The 27,941-nt window shown below is 37.2% G+C and overlaps 1 protein-coding gene across 3 annotated transcripts in view; it reads left to right on the top strand.

Annotated features, from left to right (window-relative positions):
* Window positions 1-18,138, top strand: part of MTR (5-methyltetrahydrofolate-homocysteine methyltransferase) — a 48,456-nt gene extending 30,318 nt beyond the window's left edge. For all 3 annotated transcript variants that reach the window (XM_015857899.2, XM_015857901.2, XM_015857898.2), the window contains 12 exons: window positions 3,326-3,426; window positions 4,823-4,890; window positions 5,732-5,852; window positions 7,285-7,366; window positions 8,156-8,254; window positions 9,201-9,276; window positions 10,614-10,769; window positions 11,510-11,706; window positions 14,110-14,310; window positions 15,581-15,773; window positions 16,371-16,483; window positions 16,617-18,138. In XM_015857899.2, coding sequence (XP_015713385.1) covers window positions 3,326-3,426; window positions 4,823-4,890; window positions 5,732-5,852; window positions 7,285-7,366; window positions 8,156-8,254; window positions 9,201-9,276; window positions 10,614-10,769; window positions 11,510-11,706; window positions 14,110-14,310; window positions 15,581-15,773; window positions 16,371-16,483; window positions 16,617-16,703 — 1,494 coding nt within the window. In that variant the 3' untranslated portion in view covers window positions 16,704-18,138. The remainder of the gene's footprint in view (window positions 1-3,325; window positions 3,427-4,822; window positions 4,891-5,731; window positions 5,853-7,284; window positions 7,367-8,155; window positions 8,255-9,200; window positions 9,277-10,613; window positions 10,770-11,509; window positions 11,707-14,109; window positions 14,311-15,580; window positions 15,774-16,370; window positions 16,484-16,616) is intronic.
* Window positions 18,139-27,941: the final 9,803 nt, after the last annotated feature.

The raw sequence follows: 27,941 nt of genomic DNA, 5'->3' as shown, positions 1-27,941 counted from the left end.
CTGAAGACCACAAAATACTGTGCAGTCTTAATGTGTTAGACATATCTGTAGAGACTAAGGAAATAAAGTTTCTGCATCCTATCAGGAGTAAATGGATCTTAAATTTCAGTAGAAAGATACATAAGTTAGAATGTGGAGGGAATGAAATGCATTAATGGTACTAAAGCATAACAATCTATTGCTTATGGAAATTAAGAGCTTTTATTCACTGACTTACGATGTAAAGAAGCTTTAATAGGACACCAAACCAGCTCTGTGTTTACCTGAGGCTTTGCCAGTGCCAAACAAAATATCTGGCAAATGGGCTTTGTAGTCTTGTATTGACTTTGAATTTTAATTTTGCCCTGTAATATGTATTGCGTTAACATTTTTTTGTAAGCTATTGCCTGTTTTAGATTTTCTTTCTATTCTTTCTTATTTTAACCCTACATGTTATATTTTTAGTACTATTGCTGAATTTTATCTTAATTATTTTAGTGTGCTTTTTCAGTGTATCAAGTTGATCTTGAATCCTATTTTTTACATCCTCTCTCCCTCTCCTGGTGTTATTCTTATGTTTTGTAGATCATCTTAGTTTACTTTGGTAACTTGGTGACGTAGGTTACCAAATATTTTCTGATTCTTGTAGGCCTTTCCTTTATAGCATGTCCTCTTTGACAGGCAAAAGCTGATGATTACTCTCTGAGAAAAGTTTTATTATCTATCTGAGCATATGCTACGAGTATCTTCTTCCAAATTTGATTAATGGTATGTGTGATGGGAGAATTAGAAAATGAAGATGTAGGACATCTATTCTTTCTCGGTACTAGCAAGGTTCTCTGCAGTAGAAAAGTTCAGAAGAAACAGACAAGATCTTAAAATACTCATGTCTGCTAGAATGCAATTGTAGGTGCAGTTTTGTTGATTAAATATTTTTCTTCTACTCTTTCCTTTGTCTGACTGTCAAATTTATGTTGTGCAGCAACTTTTCTTTAGTCCTGTGGAACATTACATTGTCTTCATGAGTTCTCAGAGGCAATAGCTTTTATCATAATCTGCTGTTTAACACAAATAAGAAGAATGGCTGAGTCTAGAGAAAAGGTGATACTTGTGTGTTTTCTTTGGCTTTTCATCTCTGGATTTTTGAGTGGTTTCTAATTCCTCCCTTCAAATGTTCTTACTGTATATCTTTCCGTTTGCTGTGAATCTGTTGAGTGATAATTCAACATAAACATAAAGAGTACAACTAATATTTTAGAAAGAAAAACAACCTGATAATGAAACCCCACTAATCTCAATGGAAGCACAGTCTTTTCTGCATGTAAAGACAGTGTCTTCTCTCTAATGTCTCAAGGAGATCTGTTCTTTTGTCATGAGTCACCTTGCTGTGTGTCATCTTTCTCCTGTTTGTGCTGTTCCTTAATTTAATGCAGATAAATGTTGGTATTTGGCACCTTTTGGATTGTAGTGGTGCTATTTGAAATCAGTGAAATTTGTTACCGTATTGCCTCCATGGGCACTGATCTGGGACCTTCTGGCGCTTAATTCTCTGGGTAAAATGTGAAAAGTGGAATCTAGGAGGTCCTTTGAAAATACTGCAAGAGATTGTGAGGCACAGTGTGCCTCTGAGGGGGACAGGAGAGGAAAAAGTGGAGCCCCTGTCATTTTGCTTCTTCCACATTCTACTGGGCAAAGGTTTAGTCTTTCATTGTGAGTATTTTTGTCATTGCGGAAAGAAAAAACAGCTGCATTTATCCCCAGATTTAGATTTGGACTTGGAGGAAAATGACTTGCAGAATCTGGTAGCTGATCAGTCTAATGTTACCCAGGCTACTGTAACCTCGGGGGTGGTTTTAGTCTCACAGCCAGGAAATGCGTTGTGTTGATAGCTACATTTGAGGATAAATAGCTGTGGCTGTGGATCTCTATCAAGATTTTTAAAAAGAAGCATTTGGATACGTGCCCAGAACTTGAGGACCTCCTTGCTTGAGACAGTTGAAACCACAGTGTATCCTAAGTATGGTTTATTCAAAGTGCTGAAATACTGTGTACTCTGGCTCATATTGTTCATTGCTCAGCTCGCATATGCATTCTTCTCATAGGCAATGTTTTGACTTGCATATCAATCAGGAGTTAAATCTTGAGCAGTTATTGGGAGCATCATTTTTTGATCTTCCAGTGTTGGATTAATTTCTTTCCCAACCTTTCTCTTATATTCCAGCAACTTATTCTCAACTGCAAAATCTGTGTTGATGTGTAGATGGCTGACATTCCTTCATTTTGTATTTGTAGTTCTGTGGTCTTCTGCAGAATGGGAGCACTGGGGAGATAGTCGATTTTTAGTAAGCAGCAGCATTGTTGAAGTTTCTCAGTGTTGTAAATAGTTATGTTGGGACCATGGGAAATGCTATTATCACTCTATATAAGACCACCCAACAAACAGACAATTGCATTACAGAGGGCAGTGTAGGTTGATGCAACATGAAGCTAATTTATAGCACCAAGGAATTCAGTATGCTTTGTTCCTTTGCAAAGGAGGTGACAGACTGTCTGGGCTGGTAGGTATTTCCAAATTCAACATACTCAGGTTTCCACTTGATTTAAATTTCTGTGCAATTCAGGTAGTCAGGCATTTCATCCTGCATCAATTCAAACATGTCTGGCGCTGCTCCAAAAGACTATGAATGAGGCCACTAAAAATGTATCACAAAGACTCATGTCACAAAGACTGGAGGACTGTAGAGGAGTTCCACTACTACACTGCTGGCAGGACCCTTTGTCAGGCTGAGAGTCACCTAACAGGTTCAGTCTGACAGTACACGCACCCTTCTTCAAGGAGCTTCTTTTATCAAAGCGTTGGTTCAAACTGGGCAGTCTGAAGTAGCCTGATCACTAAACTGAAATGTCTCTTGCTGTTTGTTTTGCGTGGTTAGTCTTTTCTGCTTTCCCTGATTCCTCTCATTCTGCTCACCATTGAGTTGGAGAAAGATTGCCCTTGCTGCATGACCAGATGTAGAATTGTGAATCTTCATACCCTATTGTTTGAAACACTTAGAATGTTTATTGGTGAGTTCTGCACTTGAAACAGACTTACTTTGGGATTTCAGTTATTGCACTACACAGAATGCCATCCAAATCTGATTTGTTTGTGTGTGTGGCATTGTGTTATTTTTCTTAGCAGTTTTGAAAAACATGCAGTCAATTTGCATGAACGTGTCTTGTGCAAGTTTTTATTACCTGCATCCTATGAAGTAGTTGTTAATATTGATTGTATCACTTCTACTGATGATGAGAATACTGAAGCTTATGAGTAATAGAATTCTTGTGCTGTTTGTTCAACTTTCAGGATCCTTATAATGGTACAATAGTACTAGCAACCGTGAAAGGTGATGTACATGATATTGGCAAGAACATTGTGGGAGTCGTTCTGGGATGCAACAACTTCAGGTAAAGAGACTAAAACTGGGTAGCTAGGAGCATAACTGAAAAAAAAGCTGGGTAATTTGTATAAGTCGGCCTACTGAAGCTGTGGAGATAATAGTTAGAGATGGACATATAGTAGCAACTGTTCTCCCTTCCCCAGCTGTGACAGGGAACATAGATCATACCAGTTATTACAAATTTGGAGGCAAGAGGGATTTGAACATCTTTCTGTAATACCTTTTCCTTAAGAAACTGCCATCTGAGATGAATACAGTTTAATATTAAACTGAAAAATAAGTGAGAGAACCAAGTTTTGCATGTAATATTGTTTGAACTTATGTATAAAGCCTTAAGCATAGAAATATAATATTTAAAAAACCAGACAGAACAATTCCAGTAGGCAAGACTGCTTGTGTGTTTTGTGGTGCACTGAGAAAAAAGGAAATCTTGGTATGTTTTTCAAGCTGTTTGTCAACTACAAGGTTTTTAAAACACACTGTGGTGTATCTTGTTAAATAAGAGATGAGGTTTTAATTCTGAGCTTCAAAAAGTGGAACTTCAAGAAAAGTCAGTACTTTCAAGGCCTGTGTGCATACAGCAGGGTTGACAACGGCGTTGGAACGAATGGTCGTGTTTTTGTCAGAGCCCTTTGTTGTGCGGACCTGAACGCTCTGAAACTCTGTCTTGTCATTCCTTCATTTTGCGTTGATTTTGGCTTGTTCTTCAAAAAAGAGCCAAGAGAATTTCATCATTTTAAAACACAAAACACTGAAGGCAGTAACAACGTTGTGTATATGCAGCATACCCTGTTTTAGTACTTCTTGAAATTCTGTTGTTTTTTTTTTTCCAACTTTCTTGATTTTTTTTAATTTATTTATTTTTTTAAACTTAGAGAAGTGGTGTTTTCTGTCACCATGAATACAAGTGAGACTGAATGAAGCCAGCAGGCTTGCGTGACTCACTTGAAGCAGGGGAGTGGGAAAAATAGGTGGAAACTTTGACAGTGGCTTGGGCTAATAGGAATAGAGCGTTAGCAAGGAAATAGTAGTGTCTCATTTCATAAAATACATGACAAAAAGAAAGAACAAAGTCAGTCAGTTTATATTCTTGGCATAAGGTATGATATCTACAAAAATGTTTAGTATTGCCTGAGTGACCTCAAATAAAAAAAATAATCACCAAAAAAACCTAATTTTCTTATCTACCATGTCATTAGTAACCTTAATTTACTGATTTTTTTTTCAGATTTATAGTTCTTTCTATATTAGAACTCCTAACAGTTGTGTGGAAAGAAACAAACAAAAATTAATCTTCATTTTAACTCCAATAAGCTGTTCACAGTAAGAGCAATGTGTTGCCCTGTAACAAAACCATCTGACTACTCTTTAAAAGAATCTTGTCATCTCACTTCTTTTCACAGAGTTATTGATTTAGGAGTCATGACTCCATGTGATAAGATATTGAAAGCTGCTGTTGAGAACAAAGCAGGTATAGAGAGATTTCATTAGTACTCCTGAATTATTTAATTTCAAACCTTGCTCTCTGTTTTGTTTTTTTTTAAAGGTTTTTTTTAGTGGTTTTTTTTTTTTATTTTTATTGGCTACTCATTGCATTTCTGTGCTGCCTTTTATTTTGCCAGACTACCTTCAGATAAATCAAAACTTTTCCATTGACAGTAATACCTATTTAGTATTTGGCTCTTCCATGAAACTTAGCCTGAGGAACTGAAAACATGCATTAAAAGGACAACTCTTCTTGTAGAGATGTTTTAGTATTTGTTTAGCACATGGATAAATGGAAATTTAGAAAGGTTGACTAACTTTATTTTGGTTTTTAAATCAGTATAAGAATTTGGCCTTACCAAAGCAAGGGAAGCAGAATGAATTATTCTAGTAAAAAACCTGAACTTTCCGAACTGAATTACAGTTGTTGTGATACAGTCTTGGAAAAGATTATTTGTGTGGAACACAGGTGGTGAAATTCATTTGCTGTTTCTAAGAGTAGAGTTCTCAGGCTCTGAGGTTTGAAGTTTGCTAATCAGAAGTATTCTCTCATACTCTAGAGTATGTTTATTGTGAAACTAGAGCAATAGTTGTACAGCAGCTGTGAAGACTGAGAAATCTCTTACACTGAGGATTCAGAATCACTTTCATTCTTGGAAAGCTTTCTAATTTAGGTAAACCTGTCTAATCTAGAAGACATTACCATGCTTTCTATCTCAGTGTTATCTGTCTGATGCACGAAACTAGAAATTAAAGACTTCCACTCTAAAATGATGCATACATTTTTACAAACCTTTTGTATGTATGTGTTTGTAAATTTTAAATAGATATAATTGGTCTGTCTGGTCTCATCACCCCATCTTTGGATGAAATGATTTTTGTCGCCAAGGAAATGGAGAGACTGGCAATAAAAATTCCTTTGCTGATTGGAGGAGCAACTACTTCTAAGTAAGATATCTCCATTGGGGAGGTTGGGAATGTGTGTGATAATAGTGTAAACCAGGGGAAAATTTCTGTAGCCATTTCTCTCTCCCCTTTTCCTCATTTTCCTCAGATGCACATGCTTGGTATGTATTTGCTTAACACTGAATATTATTTCTTTTGTCAAGTGCTGAAATTCAGTACTATGATGTAGTTGGAACAGAACAAATAGCAGACACACCTAACTTTTTGTTTTTGTCAATGTATTTTGTATTTCGAAATACTATTATGGTAACTTGTAAAAATTAACATGCATATTCATATTAATACGGTTCTGTTATTCTAAAGGATAAAATAGGTAGCATTCTGAATATCATAGTGACTTGCGGAATCAAACTCTATAATGCAAAGATGGGTTATAAAGCAGGTATGTTTATTCCAGCATAGAATGATAGCATGGCTTGAGTTGGAAGGGATCCCCAGGATAATCAAGTTCCAACCCTCCTGGAACAGGCAGGGTTATCAACCTCCAGATCTGGTATAAGACCAGGCTGCCCATGGCCCCATCCAGCCTGATCTTGAACACTTTGTCACGGGTTACTTAGATTTACCTATACTTACAGGAATGGGGCGTCCACAACCTCTCTGGGCAGCCTGTTCCAGCACCTCACCACTCTCTGTGAGGAACTTCTCCATGACATTCAATCTAAACTTCCCCTCCTTGAGCTTAAAACCATTCCCCCTCATCCTCTTACTGTCTACCCTTGTAAAAAGTTGATTCCCCAGAATGATTCCCCAGTGTGTATGATTCTGACGCTAGATGTGGTCATATAGACATCAGGGAGCTGTTATCTTTCGGCAGTGATATTTTCCTGCAGTGATATTTTCCTGCGCTGGTTGAAATGAATCTCCAATCCTGTTCAAGCAGTGTGATGGAGGATACATTCTAGCAGTTTGCCTTTAAGTAGTTACCATTTTGCATTCCATGGTCTGAACTCGTTTTTGTTGATACCTTGTTCTATTTGATCCATTCAAATGAAATAATACAGCTTCTGTGATGTCCTGAAGAACAATGTTAACAGCTTGCTGATATCTAGTATGAGCATCATAGAGGTGTTTTGGGCATTGTGTAATGTGTTTGTGCCTTGCCATACTTTGCTAAGTGGTTTATATACACCATCCTTGAGTAGGTGACAGCTCAGAGGGAATATAAGCTATAAGACACTGAGGGAATATAAGCTGCCCCATTACTTATGAAGCATTCTGGTACTCCTTGAAGTAAAGTTTTTATGTAGCTAGTATTAAAAATCTGCTACTCATTGATGTTTCTTGTTTTGATATTCTGGTCTGTGAATTGTCAGGATGTATTTCATATTTTGCAGCAGCTATTGTTTGTTTTCCTGCTTTTGTTTGTTTCAGCTATGAAACACTCACTCTTTTTCTTTTTCATTTTTTTCAGAACACACACAGCTGTTAAAATTGCCCCCCGCTATAGCGCACCTGTAATTCATGTCCTGGATGCATCCAAGAGTGTTGTGGTTGTAAGTTCTAATTTATAATTTTCTCATTTATGCAAATATGTGTGCCCTGCTTTTCTTTCTTATGCCTCTAGTTTTTTTTTTGTCTAAGGTTTAACATTATGGCAAAAAATGGAAGGGATGTTACAAAGATCACTTCCTAAACTAGTGTTCAGTGTTCCTAAACTAGTCAGCAATATTTTTTATAGCCACTTAGTTATCTCATCAAGCTGATTTGACTTACTGTCATTGGATACCTCTGTTTATGTGTTGGTTTATCTAGTGGTGCAGATGTGATTCACTCTGAATCCTTGACTATAGTTCTGAGATGTTTAAAAACAAGAAGAGATGTGATTATATGTGATCTACTGTTCTCCCTGTTTTGAGTGTATTTGTGTGATTAGAGATACGGCATCAGGAAAGTAGTACTATGAAGTGACTGACTGAATAGGAGCTCTCTCTGTTAGACAAATAGGCAGTATTAGCAAAAAAATAAATGATGAAAAGAAGTAGCTGCCTGTTGTTTCTTTGACTATTCAGCCTCCAGAGTCATAGAGTATCCCTCCTCTGGGTCTTTTAAGAAGCAGATGGGACTCTGCTAATATTGCCTGTGTAGAGGAGCAGTATTCTCACTCATAATCTGATGTTTAAATATGTTTTGAATGTAGTTTGCCATTTAGTGGTAAGGCTTAAGTTAGTATTGTCAGGTGTAATTGCCTAAAGTTCACTGAAACTAGTCTCTGAAAGATAGCTTAGTCAGAAATTCATACTGTGTACTCATAGTATGTACTTTGTTCTCTTTCCTTTCTGCAGTGCTCCCAGCTCTTAGATGAAAGTGTAAAGGATGATTTCTTTGAAGAAATATTAGAGGAATATGAAGAAATTAGGCAAGAGCACTATGAGTCTCTCAAGGTACAAATGTAATTAATCTTTTTTTTTTTCTTGTTTGAAGTGGTAGGTGCTTATATAATTACTGAGTTTCAGCTCTTTATGAAGACCTTGATGTACACTTGTGCTGATTTTGAAAAAATACAAATATATGTGTGTGTGTTGTGTATACATACACACACACACACATATATAGTTACATTTAGCCTATAATTCTGCATGAGTCTAACATACTGCCGGCAAATTCTTGATGGTCTGAAATGAAAACTCGCTGAAATCTGGGATATCTCTGTGGGGCTGGCAGTTGTGTCAGCTTAACCAGTCTTCAGGAGACCAGTGCTCTCCTATGGCAGTAGCTGAAAACAGGGAAATACACTGAGGTGACTAAAATGACACCAATTGCTTTTGCTGATCCTGTACTGTGTTCTATTGAGTGTTTCACTCACAACTACCATGGTTTTCTCTTTGTGTTTGTGTTGTTTTTGGATATGGATCTGAGCAGTTTCAAAGTAGAGAACTTGGACTGCAATTTGAAAGAGCAAAGGGAAAGCAGGAAGAAATGGAAGGTGAGAGTGGCAGTGCACATATAGACTTTGTTTGTTTGTTTGACTTTTCTGTCATTTTTGTAGGGAAACGCAGAAGCAAACTGCAAGTGACAAGATTCTTAAAAGGTCTCTTGATAGAACAGAGATAAAGGCTGAGGCCTCCTACTCAGAAGAGTGAGTTCAGCCAAGTTTAAAGACTGTCCTTTTTAAAGATTCAGTCCATAGGCTGAGATCACCAAGTGCAAGACTCTCATTTAAAGATAATTTTGTAGTGAATTCAGTTTGAATTTTTTGCAATTGAAAATGGTTTTTTTTTCATCAGTGTCCTTTAGAAGGTTTTTACTAGAACTGTATGTCCACTGCCATGGTTAGAGTTTGTTAGAAAGATGGGTGTTTTTATAAGAATAACCTTTATGTCCATACAGGAAAGAAGATACTTGTCTCTTCAGCAAGCTAGAAGAAAAGGTTTCCATAATGACTGGTTGTCAGACCACAAACCCGGTCAGTCTATATATTGTTGGTGGTAGAGGTGTTGATTTTGTTGTGTTTTTGTTTCATTTTGTCTGCTTATTTAGATAATTGGATGTTACTTTGTTAAACTTCAAGACATTGTAGCACTGTGTTAGAAATAGGGTAACAACTTGAATAAACTCATGTCTGTAACATGAGCAGACTTTTTTCCATTGTTTATGTTCTGTCTTGCTGATCTGTTTCAACTTTATATTTTTTCACAGCAATTAAACAACAACAAAGCATTTCAAAACAGAAATTAATAAGAAAATGGGAAAAAATGTCTAAAACAGAATCACCTGTAACCCCACATAATCAAAAATAAGAGTAATGCACCCTTTCCAAAATAATATTGAACTGGCACATACTGCTTTCAAGCAACACAAGTTGTGACAGACCACTTTATCAAATTCCTGATTAAAATTTAATGGAGAAAGAGGTAGACATGTTTTCTACCTGTCTCTTTGTTTTAATAGTAAACACCAGATTATAAACAGCCTTCCACAAGAAGGTGCCTACTGCAGTGGCATTAACAGGTGACTGCTTTGTCACTTCATTTACAAGACTATTGCAGATTGACCCCTCTTAGGCAGCTAAGCTGCACACCGCTGCTCACTCACTCCCACCCCAGTGGAATGGGGAAGAGAATTTGAAGGATAAGACAGAGGAAATTTGAACATAGTATCACATGTGCTGCTTCAAAGAGAGTTATATCTATTCTAGTGAAAACCAGCACAGATTCTCAAGGAAATTTCAGTAGTTCATATTAATAAAAGTTGTGTTACAAAGTAGTGAGCAGCAGAGATAAAACGAGTACAGAGCTTGTAGATGTATCATATTGTAGATCCATATCTCTCTTTCAGTTCTGATGCATACACACAACAGTGTGTGATGGTAGCAGAAGCTCTTACAAATTCCGTATTAATTGTCAGAGCTATTTTACAGTATTATAGTGCATTATGTCTGTAAATAGAAAGTGGTATTCGTAATTGTGTATGACACAGGCCTATGGAATCTTTTGGGTATGGATAGGTTGATTTTTGGTCTTACATTGAATATTTTGTCCCATTAAATAAGTAGAGATTCCAACATTAAGTAAGAGTTGATTTACAGGAAAGTACAAAAGACCTTACATTTCTCTTTTGACTTTCTATGATTATTTTTTTTTTAAACCCAGAGTATGGACTGACTTGTGAAGGATGTGACAGTGAGAATTTGAAATAACTTTAGAAGAGTTCATTTGCAGTGGTGGAGTCTGGGAAGCAGCAACTATAAGAGCAATATTAAATAATTGTCTTCATATCAGATTGTACTTCTGATTCCTACAGTGAAACCAAAATTCATTGGTACAAAAGTCTTTGAAGATTATGATCTGAAGAGGCTGGTAGAATACATCGACTGGAAGCCTTTCTTTGATGTTTGGCAACTTAGAGGAAAATATCCCAACCGGGGTTTTCCTAAAGTCTTTAATGATAAAACAGTAGGTAAGTAAGGAAATTGCATTTACTTTGTGCATGTGCAGCATTCAGATTGTGAATGTTTTTAAATAGACAGAAATGATGAAACTGCATTACGGAGGTTGGTGGCCCTGCCAATGGCAGGGGGACTGGAGCTTGATGATCCTTGTGGTCCCTTTCCAATCCAAGCCATTCTATGATTCGTTGGCACTTAAATGTTACTGAAGTAATTTGTGTTTTAAACAACATTTACTGGTGTTGTCATGTGAGGTAAGAAGGTGCTTAGTCATATTTAGAATTCACTGCTAAAACATGGGTTGCTATTTTAATGACAGGAAATGGCAACAGAGCAATTAGCACATATCCCTGTTAAGGATGGAGATATCAAGAGGGCTCTTTCTCTTTCTAATAATACTCAGTAGGCTTTGGAATACATGATGAAACTGAAGCAAATATTTTGGATTTACTGCATTGTGGTAATATAGGTGCATGCACACCCTATTGCTCATTTCATTCTGAATCCTCTGCCCCAACTAGGATGGTGATGACTGTAACGTTTCTTTTGAGGTGCATATTGTTATGACATACATCTTGTTACAGCTGTACAGACATTGTCACACTGCTATGCTCACTGTTTGCTGTAGCTGACAGATTGTTGCAGTAGAGAATTTTGTGGAAAATGAACCCATCTTAAGCAATTCTTAGTCTTGTTCACGTGGTCAGGAATGATTGCCTTTTCTAAGGGATCTCCTTTTTTTTTAAAATAGGTGCAGAAGCACAGAAAGTTTATAATGATGCTCAAAATCTTCTGAAAATATTGATTAATCAAAAGAAATTACAAGCCAGGGGTGTGCTTGGGTTCTGGCCAGCTCGAAGTGTTCAAGATGATATCTATTTGTATGCTGCTGAAGAGGCAGTGGGATCTTCAGAACCAATAGCAAAATTCTGTGGCCTGAGGCAACAGGTAAAGTGAGAGAACATTTATTAAATACAGTGATCTTTTTTTTTTTTTCTGAATTGCAGGAATGGAACAGAAATGTTGTAATAAAATCTGTGCAGTAAATAATTGCCATTATCTGTCTGCACTTGTCTTGCCATTTCTCTCAGTAACAACAAGATCTTGCAAGTAATGACCCAAGTATTTCTATTTTGGTATTTGCAGTATTCTGCAATGTGATAGTTGTACAGAATGCTTCATAGACCTGGCAGCTTCAAGTCTCAGTTTTCTCTCTTCATTTTATTATTTAAACCATTCTAAAGCACTGAGCTGTATATATTCATCATGTTAGTCCTACATGCTAAGTTAGAACTTAATAATATCCCTGGTTTCTACCTTAAACTTTTGTTTGGGTATGTTAAAGATTAAAAATAATACCTGGAAAATAAAGCTCAGTGGAGATTAATGTTTCTGATAATCTTAATTTTTTTATATAAAAATCTTCATATGAAGAGGCAGCTTTGGTGCTAATTTCAGTTGTGAGAATCATTATTTTAAGTAATTATGCATGAATCATACTGGAATTTGCATTTTTTTTAGTTTTTATTTTTTATAACTTGTACATTTTCCAGATATTCTGCTTTTTTCTTCCCTGCATTTCAGTTTGACTTCTTGATAGTTCACATATTTAGTCATCAAATATGGCAGGAACAAATGTAACAAGTAACTTGAATTTTTGAAATACATTATTCTTACTTTGTGCCAGCATTGCAAAATTGCCCCGAGAAGTAAATAGCTTAAAGTTTAGCTACCAGCTCCCTGGAATAGGTAATCCATTGCATGGAGACTGATCTTAGTGTATTTTCAAGTCCATGGCAGATGTTTATATAAACAGTTCTCAGAAACATTCAGGGGAGGCTGTTCCAGGGCCTAACTACCTAGTTAAACATTTTGATAGCTCACGTAAATCAAGTTTACTACATTTTCTTTTCCTGTTCTTTTTATCTCATGTATTTGCAATTTATTGAGGATTTCTGAGAAGGTGGGAGCATGAAACAACATTATTGTGGGTACCATCCCTCTGGACTCTCACCCATTTTAGCTGAATGTATTTCAGTCTAGTGTATGTAGTGATCCAGCAGAGGCTTCACCAGAGAAGAACAGAAAAGAATAATGGTCTTGTGTTTTGTATATAAAATCTTCCTCTTGGTACACAGAGTTCTCTCCATGATGATGCCATCATTAAGCATGAGATGTGAATCTGCAAGCTAGAGATTTTTAGTCTTGTAACTATGATCAATAGAAAAGACCCTTAAATTTAAATAGGAATCAAATGAAGGAAAACAAAATGTCTTCTCTTTTGTGGTACTTGTTAAAACCTCATATTATACAGAATTTACTGGCCATTTATCTTTGGTTGTGAGAGGTGATGGCGGTTGTTTTGTTTTTGTTTTTTAAACTATATTTGGGATTGGGTTGAAAGCATTGTTAAACACTGAAATAGTACCATGGAATAAGAAAACTTGGAGAGGATTCTCCAGTCAAGTGATAGCTATGATCTAATTTTATTTCTTTGTAAGGCGTCCCACATTTTTTATGTATTTTTTTTTTTTAACAGCAGTTATGTTCCTACAACAAATACTGATTTCATCCTCAGCTCCTTGTTAGATGTAAAACTTCTTGTTTGGTGGTGTTGCCAGCATTCAGTCGCCTCTTTCTATTCCCTTTTTTCCATTTTGGGAAAGGGTGCGGTGAGTGGGGTCTTTCCTTTTTGCATAAACCCTCTTTGGACCTTGTTTGGGGTTCAACTTTTCAGTAGTGATAAACGCATTTTTTTTCAGTTTGTACACGAACAGTCCAAACATAATTCCCAGAGTGTTGTTTTTTCTGTGCCTGCTGAGCGTGTGGTTTGTGGCACAAGAAACAAGGAGTGTTTATAGACTCTCACAGACATTCCATAGTGGGAGCTGCTGAAGAATTCTGCAGTTTGCATAGTTGAGGTGCATCCATCAGCTATCCATTTTGTTGACAAATGTGGAGTCTGAGTGATACAGATGGAAAATTCTTCTTGGTCCCCAGTGGTTGGCACAAGAGTGTTTGCTATTTTGTAATACTTTGTCTGCAGAATAAGCTGTTAAATTTTACCAGCTGTAAATAGAACCAGAACATCTCTCTGTGTCTGTTCAGTACAGCATCTCCCTCCTTTGACATATTGTTTTAGTGATCTAAACACCCTCAGAAGAATAGAAGTACTTTTCATCTAATTTAAGGAGAGGAAAGCTGTTGTAGCTCAAAGACTTAGTTAGGTATTTGTCAGAAATGCCCCAAGCCCTTTAGTCTTAAAAATACTGGTGCTTGGATCAATAATGCACTAATAATATGTTCTTTTAATCTTCTGGCTTATTTGTTTATTTATTTATTTTACTTTAGGCTGAAAAAGATTCTGCCTGTACAGATCCGTATTACTGTCTCTCTGACTTCATAGCACCACTGGATTCTGGCATTCGTGACTACTTAGGCCTTTTTGCTGTAGCCTGCTTTGGTGTAGATGAGTTATGCAATGACTTCAGGAGACAGGATGATGAGTACAATATCATAATGGTAAAGGCGCTTGGAGATCGACTGGCTGAGGTATGAAGTTTTATCATGTTTCTCTGTTCTAGGTTTGACAAACTGCTGTTTCAAGTTTTAGCATAGACTTAGAGTGTTGTGTTATAGCATGCCCTGTATTAAATCTGGAAGTAAAAACTGGTTCTACTGAGCTTCTCTTAAGAGGAGAGTCATCTTCTGAGCCAGAAGGGAGTCTGCTATCTGTACCTACCAGCTGCAAAAACTTCTCCAAGTTCTTTATGGGTGTTTTGATAGTTGGTAGAATTTAGTATGTTTTTAAACAAGGCATCTTAAACAAAACTGTCTTTAAATATCGTTTCACGTACAAGAGAATGAGTGTTCAGACCCAGACTAAACGCTCCAGTATTCTTGAGTTGCTTGACACTGCACTGATCTGCTTTCAGCTTCAGTGGTAACCATGGAGATGTGTCCAGGTCACAAGTCTTTTGATTTAATGTACCTTAGACTTAAACAGGCATGCTCTTAAGACTGTAACTGAAGTGGTTTAGAAAGTTCTGTCCCTTCTCTCCAACTCTACTTCTGTCTGCTTGCCTCCATGCTTATACCTAAGTAATCAGTGCAAAATTTATAGGAACTAAAGTACAAGTACAAGTAGAATTGACTGTAGTTGTGTATTTTAAACTGTAAGAGAGTTTTAGAAATAATTCTTTGATGCCATTGAAGGATGTTTACCCAAGTGGAAATTTCTTCTGAATGCAGCCATTGCTGGCAGAGCAGTGTTAGTCTATAAGAACAGGTGCAAAACAACTGCCACTCACTTTCAGTCAGAGGAAAGATACAGTGCTGAAAAAGAGCAGTAGTCTGTATTTACATCTGATACTAGTATGGCCAGAATGATGTGTCATTCCATAGGTAGATCTGTAGGAGATATCCAGAATAGACTTGTTATCTTCAGTGCTTTGATAACGTAATACTACCATTACATACTGAACTTCATTTTCTTTAGTTACTGCTCTAAATACTTATTTAACTGCAGGATTTGAAAGCAGGATAACAAAAATTATCTACCAATAAGAGAAAAAACTGAAGCACCTGAACTGGAAAAATAAGCATGGTATGGAAATCTTAATGTGATCAAAATTTTCACCTATTGTAAGATTTAAAAAATGTTAAAATCTTAAAAGATCTTAAAAAAGCCAAAGTGGAAATGAGGAGAAAGTCTTTATCATTGTACATCTTCATAAAATAACTATTGCATTTATTTCCACAAAGAAATATATATTATTTTGTGGTAACTACATATGTATATATATTTACCATGTCTTTCAAGGCATTTGCTGAGGAGCTCCATGAAAGAGTTAGAAGGGAATTCTGGGCTTACTGTAGTGATGAGCAGCTAGATCTTTCTGACCTGCGCAAAATTAAATACGAGGGAATTCGGCCTGCTCCTGGTTATCCAAGCCAGCCTGACCATACAGAAAAACTCACCATGTGGAAGCTCGCTAACATTGAGGAAACAACAGGTAACTACATCAACATGACTGAGACTTTTCAATTGTTTTTGTTTAATGAGAGAATGAAATGCCAACAAAACAAAGAATGGGAGCGTGCAGAACTGCAGGTAAAATGGAACTGACGTGTTTCTGGAAATTGCTGCTTTTCCTCTTCCATTGTTGCTTTTATTTTTTCCTCATGCAAGGAAAAAACATACAAAATGCTTCCAGTGGTTTTGCTAAAGGAGTTTTGTCCTTAGTTAGCAAATTGCATGCAAACAGGGTTTTGCTATGCAGAGAGAAAAATTCTAGCTTCCTTACGGCTACAAGACAACATTCCATATATAGACAAAATAAAAGTTAATTCTGCTATGTGTTTCCTGGTCTACAGTTACCTTGAGATGGTAACTCTGTTTTCCTGTAATGAAGAGTAATGAAAGTCTGCAATATATGTTAAATTTTATATACTTTCTTTGGAATGGATAAGTAGAGAATAGTTTTATCTTCTTAACTCATTGGAAAGCTTCTTGATTGTGAGTTTGCTGGGAGCTGTCTGACAGAAAAAGACTCTGAACTTATGCTTATTTTCAATCTGGAGACCAAGTATGTTTTCATTCTCTTTTTCAGGAATTGGTTTAACTGAATCACTGGCAATGACACCTGCTTCTGCAGTTTCTGGCCTCTACTTTTCCAGTCCCAAATCAAAATATTTTGCTGTTGGCAAGATATGTAAAGATCAGGTAACTTGCGCAGTCTGTTGAGGTAGTGTTGCAGCATTCAAAAACAGCTTTTATCCAGCTGCTTCAAAAGCTTTTGTCAACACAAAAAGCCAGAGTTCCCAAAATTTTATCGTGTTTTGTGTTCCCTTTGCAGGTGGAAGATTATGCACTAAGAAAAAAATTGTCTGTGGCAGAAGTGGAGAAATGGCTGGGACCCATTTTGGGATATGATGCTGAATAACTGTGAGAGATACATGAGCAAGCATTTCCTTTTTATGGTCCATTTGCCAGAAGGAAGAATGAAGTGGCATCTATTTTCCTTCATCACTGCCCTTAGTGTTCTTTGGAAGTGTTTTGTTGTTTTTGTCACTCGTGTGGTCCAAAAAAAGCCCAGAACCACAACTACACCAACAAACTAAATGAATTCAAATGCAAGAAGAAAATTCTTCCTATTGGGAAGTTCCCTTCCATCCAGCTCAGTATTTTGTCTTATTGTTCTTAATTTTTGATCAAGGAACTTATATTTCAGATGTACCAGGTATATGGGACCATGAATGCCTTACATACCTTAGTCCTAGCAACACGCAGGGTGAGATGTGGAAGTTTCACTGCCCTCTTATCCTTAGGAAGGCTTTGAAATGAGGGCCACAATTATGTCTCGTTGACTGTGGACCAATGTTCAACAGAACTTTTGTTATTTGAATGTGTATTGGCAACTCAATGTCATACAGAAATAGTATGTGATTTTGTTTTTTTCCTGTGAAGTCAGCAAAGGTTTTAAACTGAGTTACCAAGAACAACTGGTGTACAAACAGATCGCCTTTTCTCAAATCTGTCTGCTCCAAATTAGGTCTTGAGTGTAATGTTGTTTGGTTTTTATGTCTAAATAACAACTCAGGTTTTAAAAATGCTTTGTGATGACAATGGTAGTTAAAACTATCAAAAGAATATGATGTGCTGCAGTAATGTGATGCTGCATTATGATAAAACACTAAATGAGATGACTGAGCCTGTTCAGTTGTCTCATGCTTAATTCCAGCTGACCACAGTCTTTGTTTCTACTCTGAATAAAGTATAGTGATACTTTCCTGTCTTCTTATCTCACAGTTATATTCTGAGGATTAATCCATATGCAAACAATCTTTCATTAGAAGCATAATTATTAATATTATCGGGCAATCAGAAATCTTGGAGTCAATCAGTGTTATACAAACTTCGAAGCTTCTGGCACCTTGATTTAAAAAGCAAATAACAGCAACACTATCATAAATAACAGTTAATACCGTAGGATTGTTCTTCAGATTTAACTTCAAGTGAGTTCATTGTTCATAGCTCTTAATAATCCCCTAAAGTGCCTCAAGTATTATTTAAAAGCGAATGTCATAAAATATTATGGCAGGAAAGTCTCACTTTCCTGATCTCTAACTGTAAAGAAAAGACCCATAAGTGGTCTGTCTGTAACCTGTAAAGTTACAACTTTTGAGATATCTGTCTGACTTTATGCTAAAAGAATCATCTTTAATCAGCAGTTTAATAAAGGCTAAGCTGTCAATGCTTGTTTTAGAATTATTTGAATGGCAAAAAACATTGCTGTAATGTGAGTAACTAACTTCAGAATTAGTGTACATGTTGTGTTATTAATCTAAAAGAATAAATGATGCTATTGGGTTCTTAAAGTAGTTGAGGGTCGTGGTTTTGGCTGGGATAGTGCAAATTTTCTCTAAAGAGGTTTATGTGATGCTGGGGTTTGGATACTGGGTGAAAATAGTGGTGACAGCAGTGAAGTTGTTGCTGAGCAATGCATACACATAGTCACAGTCTTTTGTATTTCTGATATTGCCCTGCCAGTGAGGAGCTGGAGGTGCACAAGGAGCTGGGAGAGGGCACAGCCAGGGCAGCTGACCAGAACTAGCCAAAAGGATGTTTTGTGCCACATGGCATCATGCTCAGCAATAAAAGCTGGGGTAAAGGAGGAGGAAGAGGAGTCATTCAGAGTGATGGCTCTTGTCTTCCCAAGAAATCACTGCATGTTCTGAGCCCAGCTTTTCTGGGAGATTCTGAACATCTTATCTACCTGCTTATGCCAAGTAGTGAATGAATTCCTTATTTTTTCTTGCTTGCTTGTGTGATTTTTGCTTTACCTGGTAAACCGTCTTTATCTCAACCCATGAGTCTTTACAATCTTCTCCTCACCCTGGGAGAGTGAGCAAACAGTTCTGTGATGCTGAGCTGCTGCCAGGGTTAAACCACACCACTGAACGTGTTCTTAACTGAGTGCTTTGGAATGTGTCATCCTTTAATGATTTATAAACATAATATCTTCCTTTCTCTGCGTATTAAGAGGCATAATTATTTTTGTTGATCAGCTGATTCTTGTTGCTGGAGTGATATCTTAGTAGAATGCTCTTTTATACTGCCATGATACTTGAGGGAAAGAAAGTCATAGTAATGAAAATTTGGCCTTAATGTATGGAGCCTGTAACAACTGAAATCTGTTCTGTTTTCTTTTTCACACGTGCACCTTTGCCTCAGTTAATGTTTGGGATGTGTCCTCTCCACCACTCCTTATCTTCAGCATTTGAAGGAGAGTATCTCTTTAGTCTGAAATTCTTATTGGGAACATGCAACTGCGACCAGAGTTTGACTTGAATGGTTTGATATTGTTAGTTTGTTCATTTATTTTCCTGAATATGAAAAATTTCCAGCTTTAGTGGATTCATAGTAACACGGTAAGTAGGTCCACTTCTGTGTAACCCAGTGGAGATGTTACCTTGTATTATAAGCAGTGGCTTTCAAATGCTGTCCCGCTTACTTTATCCATACATTGAGAAAGATCTTCATCTTTGTCTGCAAAACCTGCCATTGTGAGAGCATGTTTGGAAGAGTTATTCCTGCTGTTATACCAATATTTTTGACTGGGACTGTTTTGAAATGTCAGTTGGTATCTTGAGTAAGAAATATTTTTGTTCTTCTTTCCAAAGAGAAGGTAAGTTATAAAGGAAAAAGGTCACATTTTTTTACCAATTGAGATGTTCGCTTACTTTTGATACTCATATTTTGTAGTCAGGCCAGCAGCACGGTGATTAAGTTTTGAGGCGGATAAAATTTATTGGTGACTGTCAGGAGAGACTCATAGAATGGTTTGGACTGAAAGGGACCTTTAAGATCACCCAGTCCCAACCCCCCTGCTATAGGGAGGGATACTTCCCAGTAGACCAGGTTGCTCCAAGCCTCATCCAGCCTGGCCTTGAATGCTTCCAGGGAGGGGGGGAATACTATCCCTAAACTTGAATCTACATTATGAGATCTAATTCAGTGCTGCTGTTACTCCTGGGGAGATCGTAGATCAGTTTATTTTGTGTGGGAGTGATACTAATGGTGAGCTGATAGTATTCCTCCCTATACACCTCCCTGACTTGCTGTGTATTTTGAGAATATCTTACTCCTTGCTGATGAAATTTGAGAATTATTTGCATCCTTGTTAAACAATATGAATCTTTGTTCACCCTTTCAGTTAATCTCCTTTAAACACAGGTGGTTTCCAGAAGCGGAAATAGTGAGAAGGTGGACTTTAAGAATATTAATTGTTAGAATTTCTGTTTTTCAGAAAGGGTCTAGTTTACTAATAACCGTGACTGGGTTTATGGAGAATTCATCCAAACGTTGGTTGATTTACTGGAACATGACTTGAAAGAAAACCTGGATGTAATGTTGTTGGAGCACTGGAGGAGCAAAAGAAGTAACTATAGTTCAGAACATTAGTTCCATATAGAAGCAGCAGCATGTGTTCTCAGTCACTAGAGAAATTATTCCTTTGTTTTCAGTTATCATATTCTTGGCATGGCAAAGCCTGTTCAGTCTCCTACAAGGTCGTTTAATTTGATCATCAGTCCTGTGTAGGTGCCTCTTTGAAAATTAACATATACTGTGAACAGAATAGAATCATGTTTATCCCGCTTTCCCACTTAATTTGCATGCTGTCCAGTGTAACACAGATCTGAAAAACCAATGCAGTAAGCTTCCATGTTCTTTTGTTCTATTAATACCACCGTGGTTGAATATCTTGAGATTTTTGACCATGCCAACATGCCTGATATAAATAGCTGTGCAAATAGAGCTCAGCTGAGATTACCAAACTTGGTGTTTGGGGATTTTTGATCCAACTTGAATGGTGATGTCTAAAAGCAAGCCAGAAATTATCCCTTGTGGCCCTAATCTGCCATGATGACTGAGAAATTAAAGACCTTGTTTTCAGGAGTTTCTGCCTGAATGCCATATCAGCAGTATGGCCTTTGCCTAAAGATCCTGATCTCATGCTGCAGCGATGTCTGCTGCTCCTTCCTACAAAAAGAGCATGGAGTAAGTGGACGGAACATGGAAGTTCAGATATACTTCACCTTAGTTCTTAGCCCATCATCTTTTCTACTTCTTCATCAAACTAGCATTCCCCTTCTGCTTTTCCTTTTTCCTTTGAGCAGCCCCCTTAGCCTGAATGTCAGTTTCCTCAGACAGGGCCCTTTGTAGACTCTGTCAAACTTCAAATGTAGAATGATTTTTAAAGAGTCTGTTTCGAACTGTGAACGAGTTACCTGCCCCAGGAAGAATTGTTGCCTGGAAAGCATTGGATGTTAATATTAAATGGAGTTAATAGCTCTATCTTTAGGAGCCTTGCCATGTTTTCAAGAAATTGCTGTGCAGGTAGGATGTGTATGTGTAGTAAAGGATCAGCTCTGTATCTGCATGGAGATGTTACTTACCCAGATCAGATCAAAGCTGTGATATAAATCTCTTTACTCTTTGCTTTCTTTACTCAAGGTGTTTTAAATGACGTTTTTTAATGCGTGAAAGAGTGCAACTTCATGGAATCTTTTGTTCTTTATTACTTTCCTGTACTTAGCCTATACTATTTTCCTTTTTCCTCCCCCACAGTACAGGTGTGAAGATCTAACTCAGCTCTACTAATGTCCCCCGAATGCCACATGTTGTCTGTGTGTATGATGGTTTTTAATGAATAGAAAATGTGTATTACTTTTTTTGTCATTAAATTTCAGAAAGTGAATGGGTAACTGTTTTTCCCTTTTAATCCAGCCATCATCTGGGAATCTAGGTTGAGCTTCCTAAGTGAAGTACAAACAGAGAGTCTGGAAAGGTGTCAGCTCTCTGTGGTTGGTGGATCTTTCTGTACTTTTGATCCTGCTACGACCTTGTGAGAACAAATACGCACATATCTTTTCGTATTAGGGCAGCTGTGGTACAGAAAGTAAGAAGCTGCACTGAATGACAAAGACTTACTTAGCAAACTGGTCTTGAGGGATACATCAGTAAAATGTGTGCTGTAACTATTGTCATTGATCAAGGTATGTTTTTCAACTGTTGTCTTAATCTTGTCTGTGCTCATCTGCTTTTATTTCAGGAAATCATTAATTGTGAGACCCCATGCTTTGCGAAATACTTTACGAGGTTCTCTTCATTTAATCAGGCGTTTATGATGAATGGCTTCACAGTAACTGTTTGCTGCTGTATTCTGGGTTTTCATAAACCTCCTGTAATTAAATAGATTGCTTTCTTTAGAATGCTGTTATATAGCAATTACATTGCTTCTCTAAGGCCCACAGGATGAGAGTTGATTATCAATACCCGATCGAACAATTGTATCCATGGCCATGTGTTTGTAGGCCAGCCTCATTAGTCAAGAAGTTCACCGCTTATGAAAACACAGCTATCTTAACACACTTCATATAGGAAATAAATGGTAAAATGAAATGCTACATTTTAATTTTCTTCCAGATTCTATTCCTCAAACTACAGGGCAGCTGAAGGAATAGAAGCCTTAATTCAGCATTACAATACTGTATTATTATACAGTATTATACAAAGAAGTTGAGAAACACTGAAATAATAAAACTTAAAATTTAATATTATATGATAAAATTTAATACTTGAATAGTATCTCCTTCTAAATAATAATAATTATAATTATTAAAATATAATTTTATTATATTACTCGATGATCTCTAAGGTCCCTTCCAACCCGCACGAGACTATGAGACTATGATACTATGATAATAAATAAATATTAGGCGAAGAATCTACAAAACTGGAGGCAGCAGTCAGCTAAGGCTAACAAGATTTTAGGCTTGCGGCAACAGGATCAGCAGTATTTCATGCCATTTTAGGCATTACTACATGTTTTGCTTCAACCTTTTGTCAGTGTCTTCACAACAGAATCCTGCTGGTATATCTAAATCCCTGGTTATTCCACGAGAAGTGTTTGACATGGGTTTTGTTGAAGATTTGGATGTGTGCTTTCAATATATATATATTTTTTTTTTCCAAAAGGCTTTATAATGCCATGCAGAAGATGAACATTTCAAGTTCTTGAACTTTAAAATATTTGTACTGCCTCAGAAGTCACCAGTCACTGACAGAGTTTTTAATACTTAGGGAACAGAATCAAATAGGCTGCATTTCTTTCTAGCTCCAAGTACACTGGGGGAGGTAGTAAAGAGTGAAGGGAGGTTTTATGGTAGCTTTTTACTCTCAGTTCTTGATTAGCGTATGTCTGCTGTCATAATGGCTGCCTAGGAGCTGAAGTGAGCACCTCTTCAAAGCAGTTCTAGTGTCTGATCCAGCTGCTACTGAAGTCCGTGGAAAAATTTCTACTTATCACAAACACAACTTTGATCAGTTGTAATGCAATATTCTGGAAGGAATATTCAGTGTTCAAATCATGTCAAAAACACTTGAGAATTAACAGGATGTGCTTTTAATCCTTCACTAGCTCATTTAAATAGATGGCTGGGACTATGACAGTAATTCTTACTTTCATTCCAGAACACTTGCCTGATAGAAAATGGTCCCTTGTCAGGCCAAGAACAGATAAGCTTTTCAGCTGTGGGTCCAGTATGATCAATTGTAACTATCCATCTCAAGGACATTTGACGGAGATCGCTGAAGAAAACCAACGGCGTGGGTATTGATTCTGTTTTGAGATCTGATTGATTGAAGGTGTAAAGGTGCCCTGATTCAGCAGACAAGGATTGGCAAACACAAGCAGTTAACATTTTGCTTCAAAAAACAGTTTTGTGATTCTAAATCTCTTGTGACTTTAAAACAAATACTGTTGAATGAGAGTTTGAGCTTCGTAGTCCTTGATGCTTACACGAAAAGTATTTTATTCTTTCTAGATGCTGTTAGAGCTTCATTTGGTGTTTGGTTAAAAAAAAAAAAAAAAAAAAAGAGCTCCTCTTTGTTATACTTCCTCTGAAGTATATGTAGGTTGTTCTTTAAGTAATGCCTCCTACTTATTTCCAAGAAAGCTGCTACAGAGCACTGTGACACTATTTGATAAAGAAAATTCTCAGCTACAGAACTTTTTTTCAACATACTTTTGGGACAGTCCTTGTGTATTTCATATTATGTAATTCTGAGGATACAAATAAAATCACAGTACAATCAGATTTTTCATGCTAGTTATGCCTGCAGGGTGCTGAGCAATGGCAAGGCACTAACTGCCATTATAGCTATTGCTAATCAATCTGCATTAAATTTGAGAAGCGTGCTATAGTTTATTTCCAGAAATCTCAGCATGAAATATACAAAGTGTCTTGCTTTTGTAGTTCAAATTATGTCTGTAACGATGTGAAGTTCTTAGCAACATGTAAAACGTTTTACCATTCTATCTCTTCATCTATTAGTAAAATATGCTCCACTTATAAGTAGTGTCTTAGAACTTTCATTCTCCCATGGTACTTTTAATGGCTATGTACTTTCATGGAAATAGGTTGCTACTCATTTCTTGCTGCTGCTACTTCCATTCTTACCACTAGAGTTTTTATTCAGCTTCCAGGCTGTTTCCATACTTCTTTTCTACCCTTGCTCATTTGCTGAGTAGAGTGGAAGTCAGGCATTATCCTTATAGCTTCTGTTGCAAATGCTGCCAGTTGTGAAATGTGTGAAACACCTTTTTCACTCAAGCTTCTTTGTTTGTGGGAATCTTTCTAATCCATCCACCTACTGCACATCTTGGCCTTTATTAACTACTATTTTCTTTCTTGAAGCACCATGGTAAAGGATGGTAAAAGGATTTCTTGTCTCTGGGCTACAGCTTGGTTTCACAGTTCAAGTGCAGATCTACAAACAACAAAGAACACCACCGCTCTGTGCCAGGCAATTGTAAGGCAGCCATGGCAGTTCATATGCTGTGGAGAAATGTTCAATAGTACAAGAAGCAGCAGCACTCAGGGAGTTCCTGCTGAAGTAGCTGCAAAAGTGACCTTTCATAAACAGAACTGTTGTCCTCCTCTCTGTTCACTGCCTGAGGAGTTGGAGGTGCTGAAGAACAAAGGAGGCAAAGTAAGTGCGTAATAAATAAGTGCGCAAAGTAATGCAAAATTTTATTCCACTGAGTTACAGAGGCCCTTTGTCCAAAAGCTTTTAGTGGTGTGTTCATTGACTGCTGGAAACACTTGGACTGGCTTTCTGTCCCTTTCTGATGTAAGAATTCTTAACTAGAAAGCTAATAATAATTACAGGATTGGAGGAAATTGAATGTGAGACTGCTATTAAATTTAAACATAGCCCCTAGCAGTATTAAGTCTGAGAAGCCATGCACAGTACAAAACGATTGAGAAGAATCATGTGTGTTTTTGTTTTTCTCCTGGAAATAAGTCTTATATGGGATGGTTTGTGGATGCAGCATCATCTATTCCTCCAAATAAGAAACTGAAACCCTTTGCATATCTGTTTCTGTTGAAGCCATCACAAACTTTTTAATCTTTGTGATGGAGTTTCTTTTCATTGCTATAAAGCATATGCATATTGCTTGATGGGTATTATGAGGAAGCCAGTATTTAATGTTGGTTATGTCTATGTAAATACTAGAATTACAGCTGTCAAGGGAGTGCAGCCTACTCAGTGTTTTCTTGCTCACTCCCTTCCCTTGGTGGCAAGCAGCACGCCCTTGTTGTTTGCCTAGAGATTGCTTTGAGCTGAAAGAACAGAATTTTCTCAATTCCCATCCCTACCTTTGCTGTAAGCAAAACAGAAAGGCCCATTTTTTCCAGCATCTTCAGGTGGCTCTGATATTAACTACTATTGCTAGTTCAAAAACTGCCATTAAACTTTCATGCATTTCATTCAATCATGCTCATTTTGGTGATTTGTATATTCAGAGTCTCCTGTCAGTAATCTGCTTTGTCAGACCCTGGAAACATCCCTGTAAGTTTGAAAATATTTCTAATTAAGAATGGCAATCTGTAACTGAATTAGTGAGTGGCAGATATATTTTCATCTTTCAGATAGAATCCTCACAGTCACAATACTTTCTGGATTCAGTTTTGATTCAATGTGATGGAAAGTTCCAAGTATTTTGGAGAAAATGGAATTCATTCGGGCTTACGCTCCTACTCATTTAAATAGTTGTAAGTCTTGAGTTAAAAAGAGTCTATAAATAGTAGATTCCAGGCTAACCTGTCATAGTTAAGTCTAACTAACATTTTAATTAACTGTTATAGTCTTCACATGCAGCTACATATCACACATGACTAAACTGCTGTATATTTGCCTCATGATGCTGCTACAGGGGAGCATGTGCTGAATGTCAACTGCAGGGCAAAGAGATCCTGATCCATTCAGACTTGTTATGGCTGTATGCCTGACCATGGAGAGGAGAGACAAATTTTGCACAGATGTACAATTTAGACTTGTCCTGCCTGACAGCCAGAAATCGGTGAAATCCAGTTCCCATATGACCTGTCTTCTGATTTGCTGTGAATCCTAAATTGTCAATATGGAAGCAGATTTCCTTCTAATTGTTTGTGTGACTTTTATTCTTCATTCTTGGGATTCCTGTCTGGCTGCTGACAGACTCACTGCAGTGATTGTCCAAGTTTTGTGTGCTGAAGCAACAAGTGCAGCACAGCATGCAGAGAAACACCACTAGTGAAGGGAGTGAGGACCCAGCCATATGGGTCCTGTGCACATATGAGCCATATGCCAGGGCTCTTGAGATGTCTCGCAAGCCACCAATTTTTTGTTCCAACCTGAGCCTCCAGGTGAGCCCTTTTAAACTAATATATACAATTCATTCAATAAACATTCATGGGGAATATAGTCTGTGTAATCTTTTTGATCCATTAATCAAAGCGCAAACAATGGCTGAACTCTAGTTTGTGATATAAACCTGATCTGGTTTAGATTACAATTGACCTGGCTTTATGATATATTCTGTTGATAGAGTAACCATGCTGGCCCTTCACAATAAATGAAACATTGCTTAAGACAGACACCCGATTACTCTGCTTAAGCCAGATACACTGTCCTGGAGAGCAGAGGAATTAATACTGAACCCCAAATTTGAAATCTGCTATGTTTTCTTTAATCCTAGAATTCATGAACCACGGATGTTAGATTACCAGACATAACCTACAACCAAGCGTGTTATATTTCTAAAGGCATGATAATTTAGGAAGTGGCAAAATGATGGGTAAGCATAAAATCTTTCCTGCTGTCAAAAAGATAACTGGGCAGTATTTATATGAGCGGATGAGGTAAGTATGGTGTTTGCACATTGTGAAAAGAGTAGACTACAAAAGGAACAGTTGCTTTTGGATTGTCAGCTTTGGAGAAAGGCAAGCAGCCTTCTGGTTCAGAAATATTACAGCTCCTTAGTGTTGTCAGCATCATTTAAGTAATACCTTTCTGCTCAACCTGGACTACCAGATTGGATTTTATTTCATAAATATGTATTTAGGAGCTGTGCCTTTGTACAAGCACATCCTTATGCTCCACAAGGGAGGGCTAGAGGAATACGGAGTAATTAATCACCAATGCTTATGTTGATCAGTATAAGCATTCTTTAGAAAGAATGAGAATTCTGTATTTAGCTTGGAAGTTTACGACTCTTAGATGCTGTGCCCTTAGAGAATAGCTAAGCATGGTTTTTAAGTTTTCACATAATTTGGGGAAGGGTGGGGGAATCAACCTTTGTTGCTGTGAGTACCAGCCTCTCTTGGAACAAATAATGAAGAATATTTATTTTTCTACCGGAGCAAGAACTTAATCAAATATTTCATTGTCTGAAAAATCCAAGTGCCATAGAAAGAATGGACAATTAACAAGAGATGTCATTCGTACAGGAAGAATAATCTAACTTGGTTGACATATTAATTATCAAGGTCCTTAGTGAAGAATTCCTATCATCTATCAAGCAAAAAGACTCAGTTTCCACTGATAGAAACCCTATGTCTCGTTTACTTCATCATCCTTGATGTTGCAAGATGTGCTGTAAATGTCTATTGTGTTGTCAGGTACACGTTTAAGAAACTGGCAACAAAGATCCCAAGCCTCCTCTGCACCATTGCCTCCAGAATTTTGCCTTCTTTATTGTTTCCTACTTGGAATGAGAAGTGCTTAGCACATGATTAATGATGACTTTGAGAAGGGAGATGCTTTGCATGAGATGACATGAAACTTGCCA

This window comes from Coturnix japonica, chromosome 3, assembly GCF_001577835.2.
Source record: "Coturnix japonica isolate 7356 chromosome 3, Coturnix japonica 2.1, whole genome shotgun sequence".
NCBI lineage: Eukaryota > Metazoa > Chordata > Aves > Galliformes > Phasianidae > Coturnix > Coturnix japonica.
This window is presented reverse-complemented; position numbering and strand designations above follow the sequence as displayed.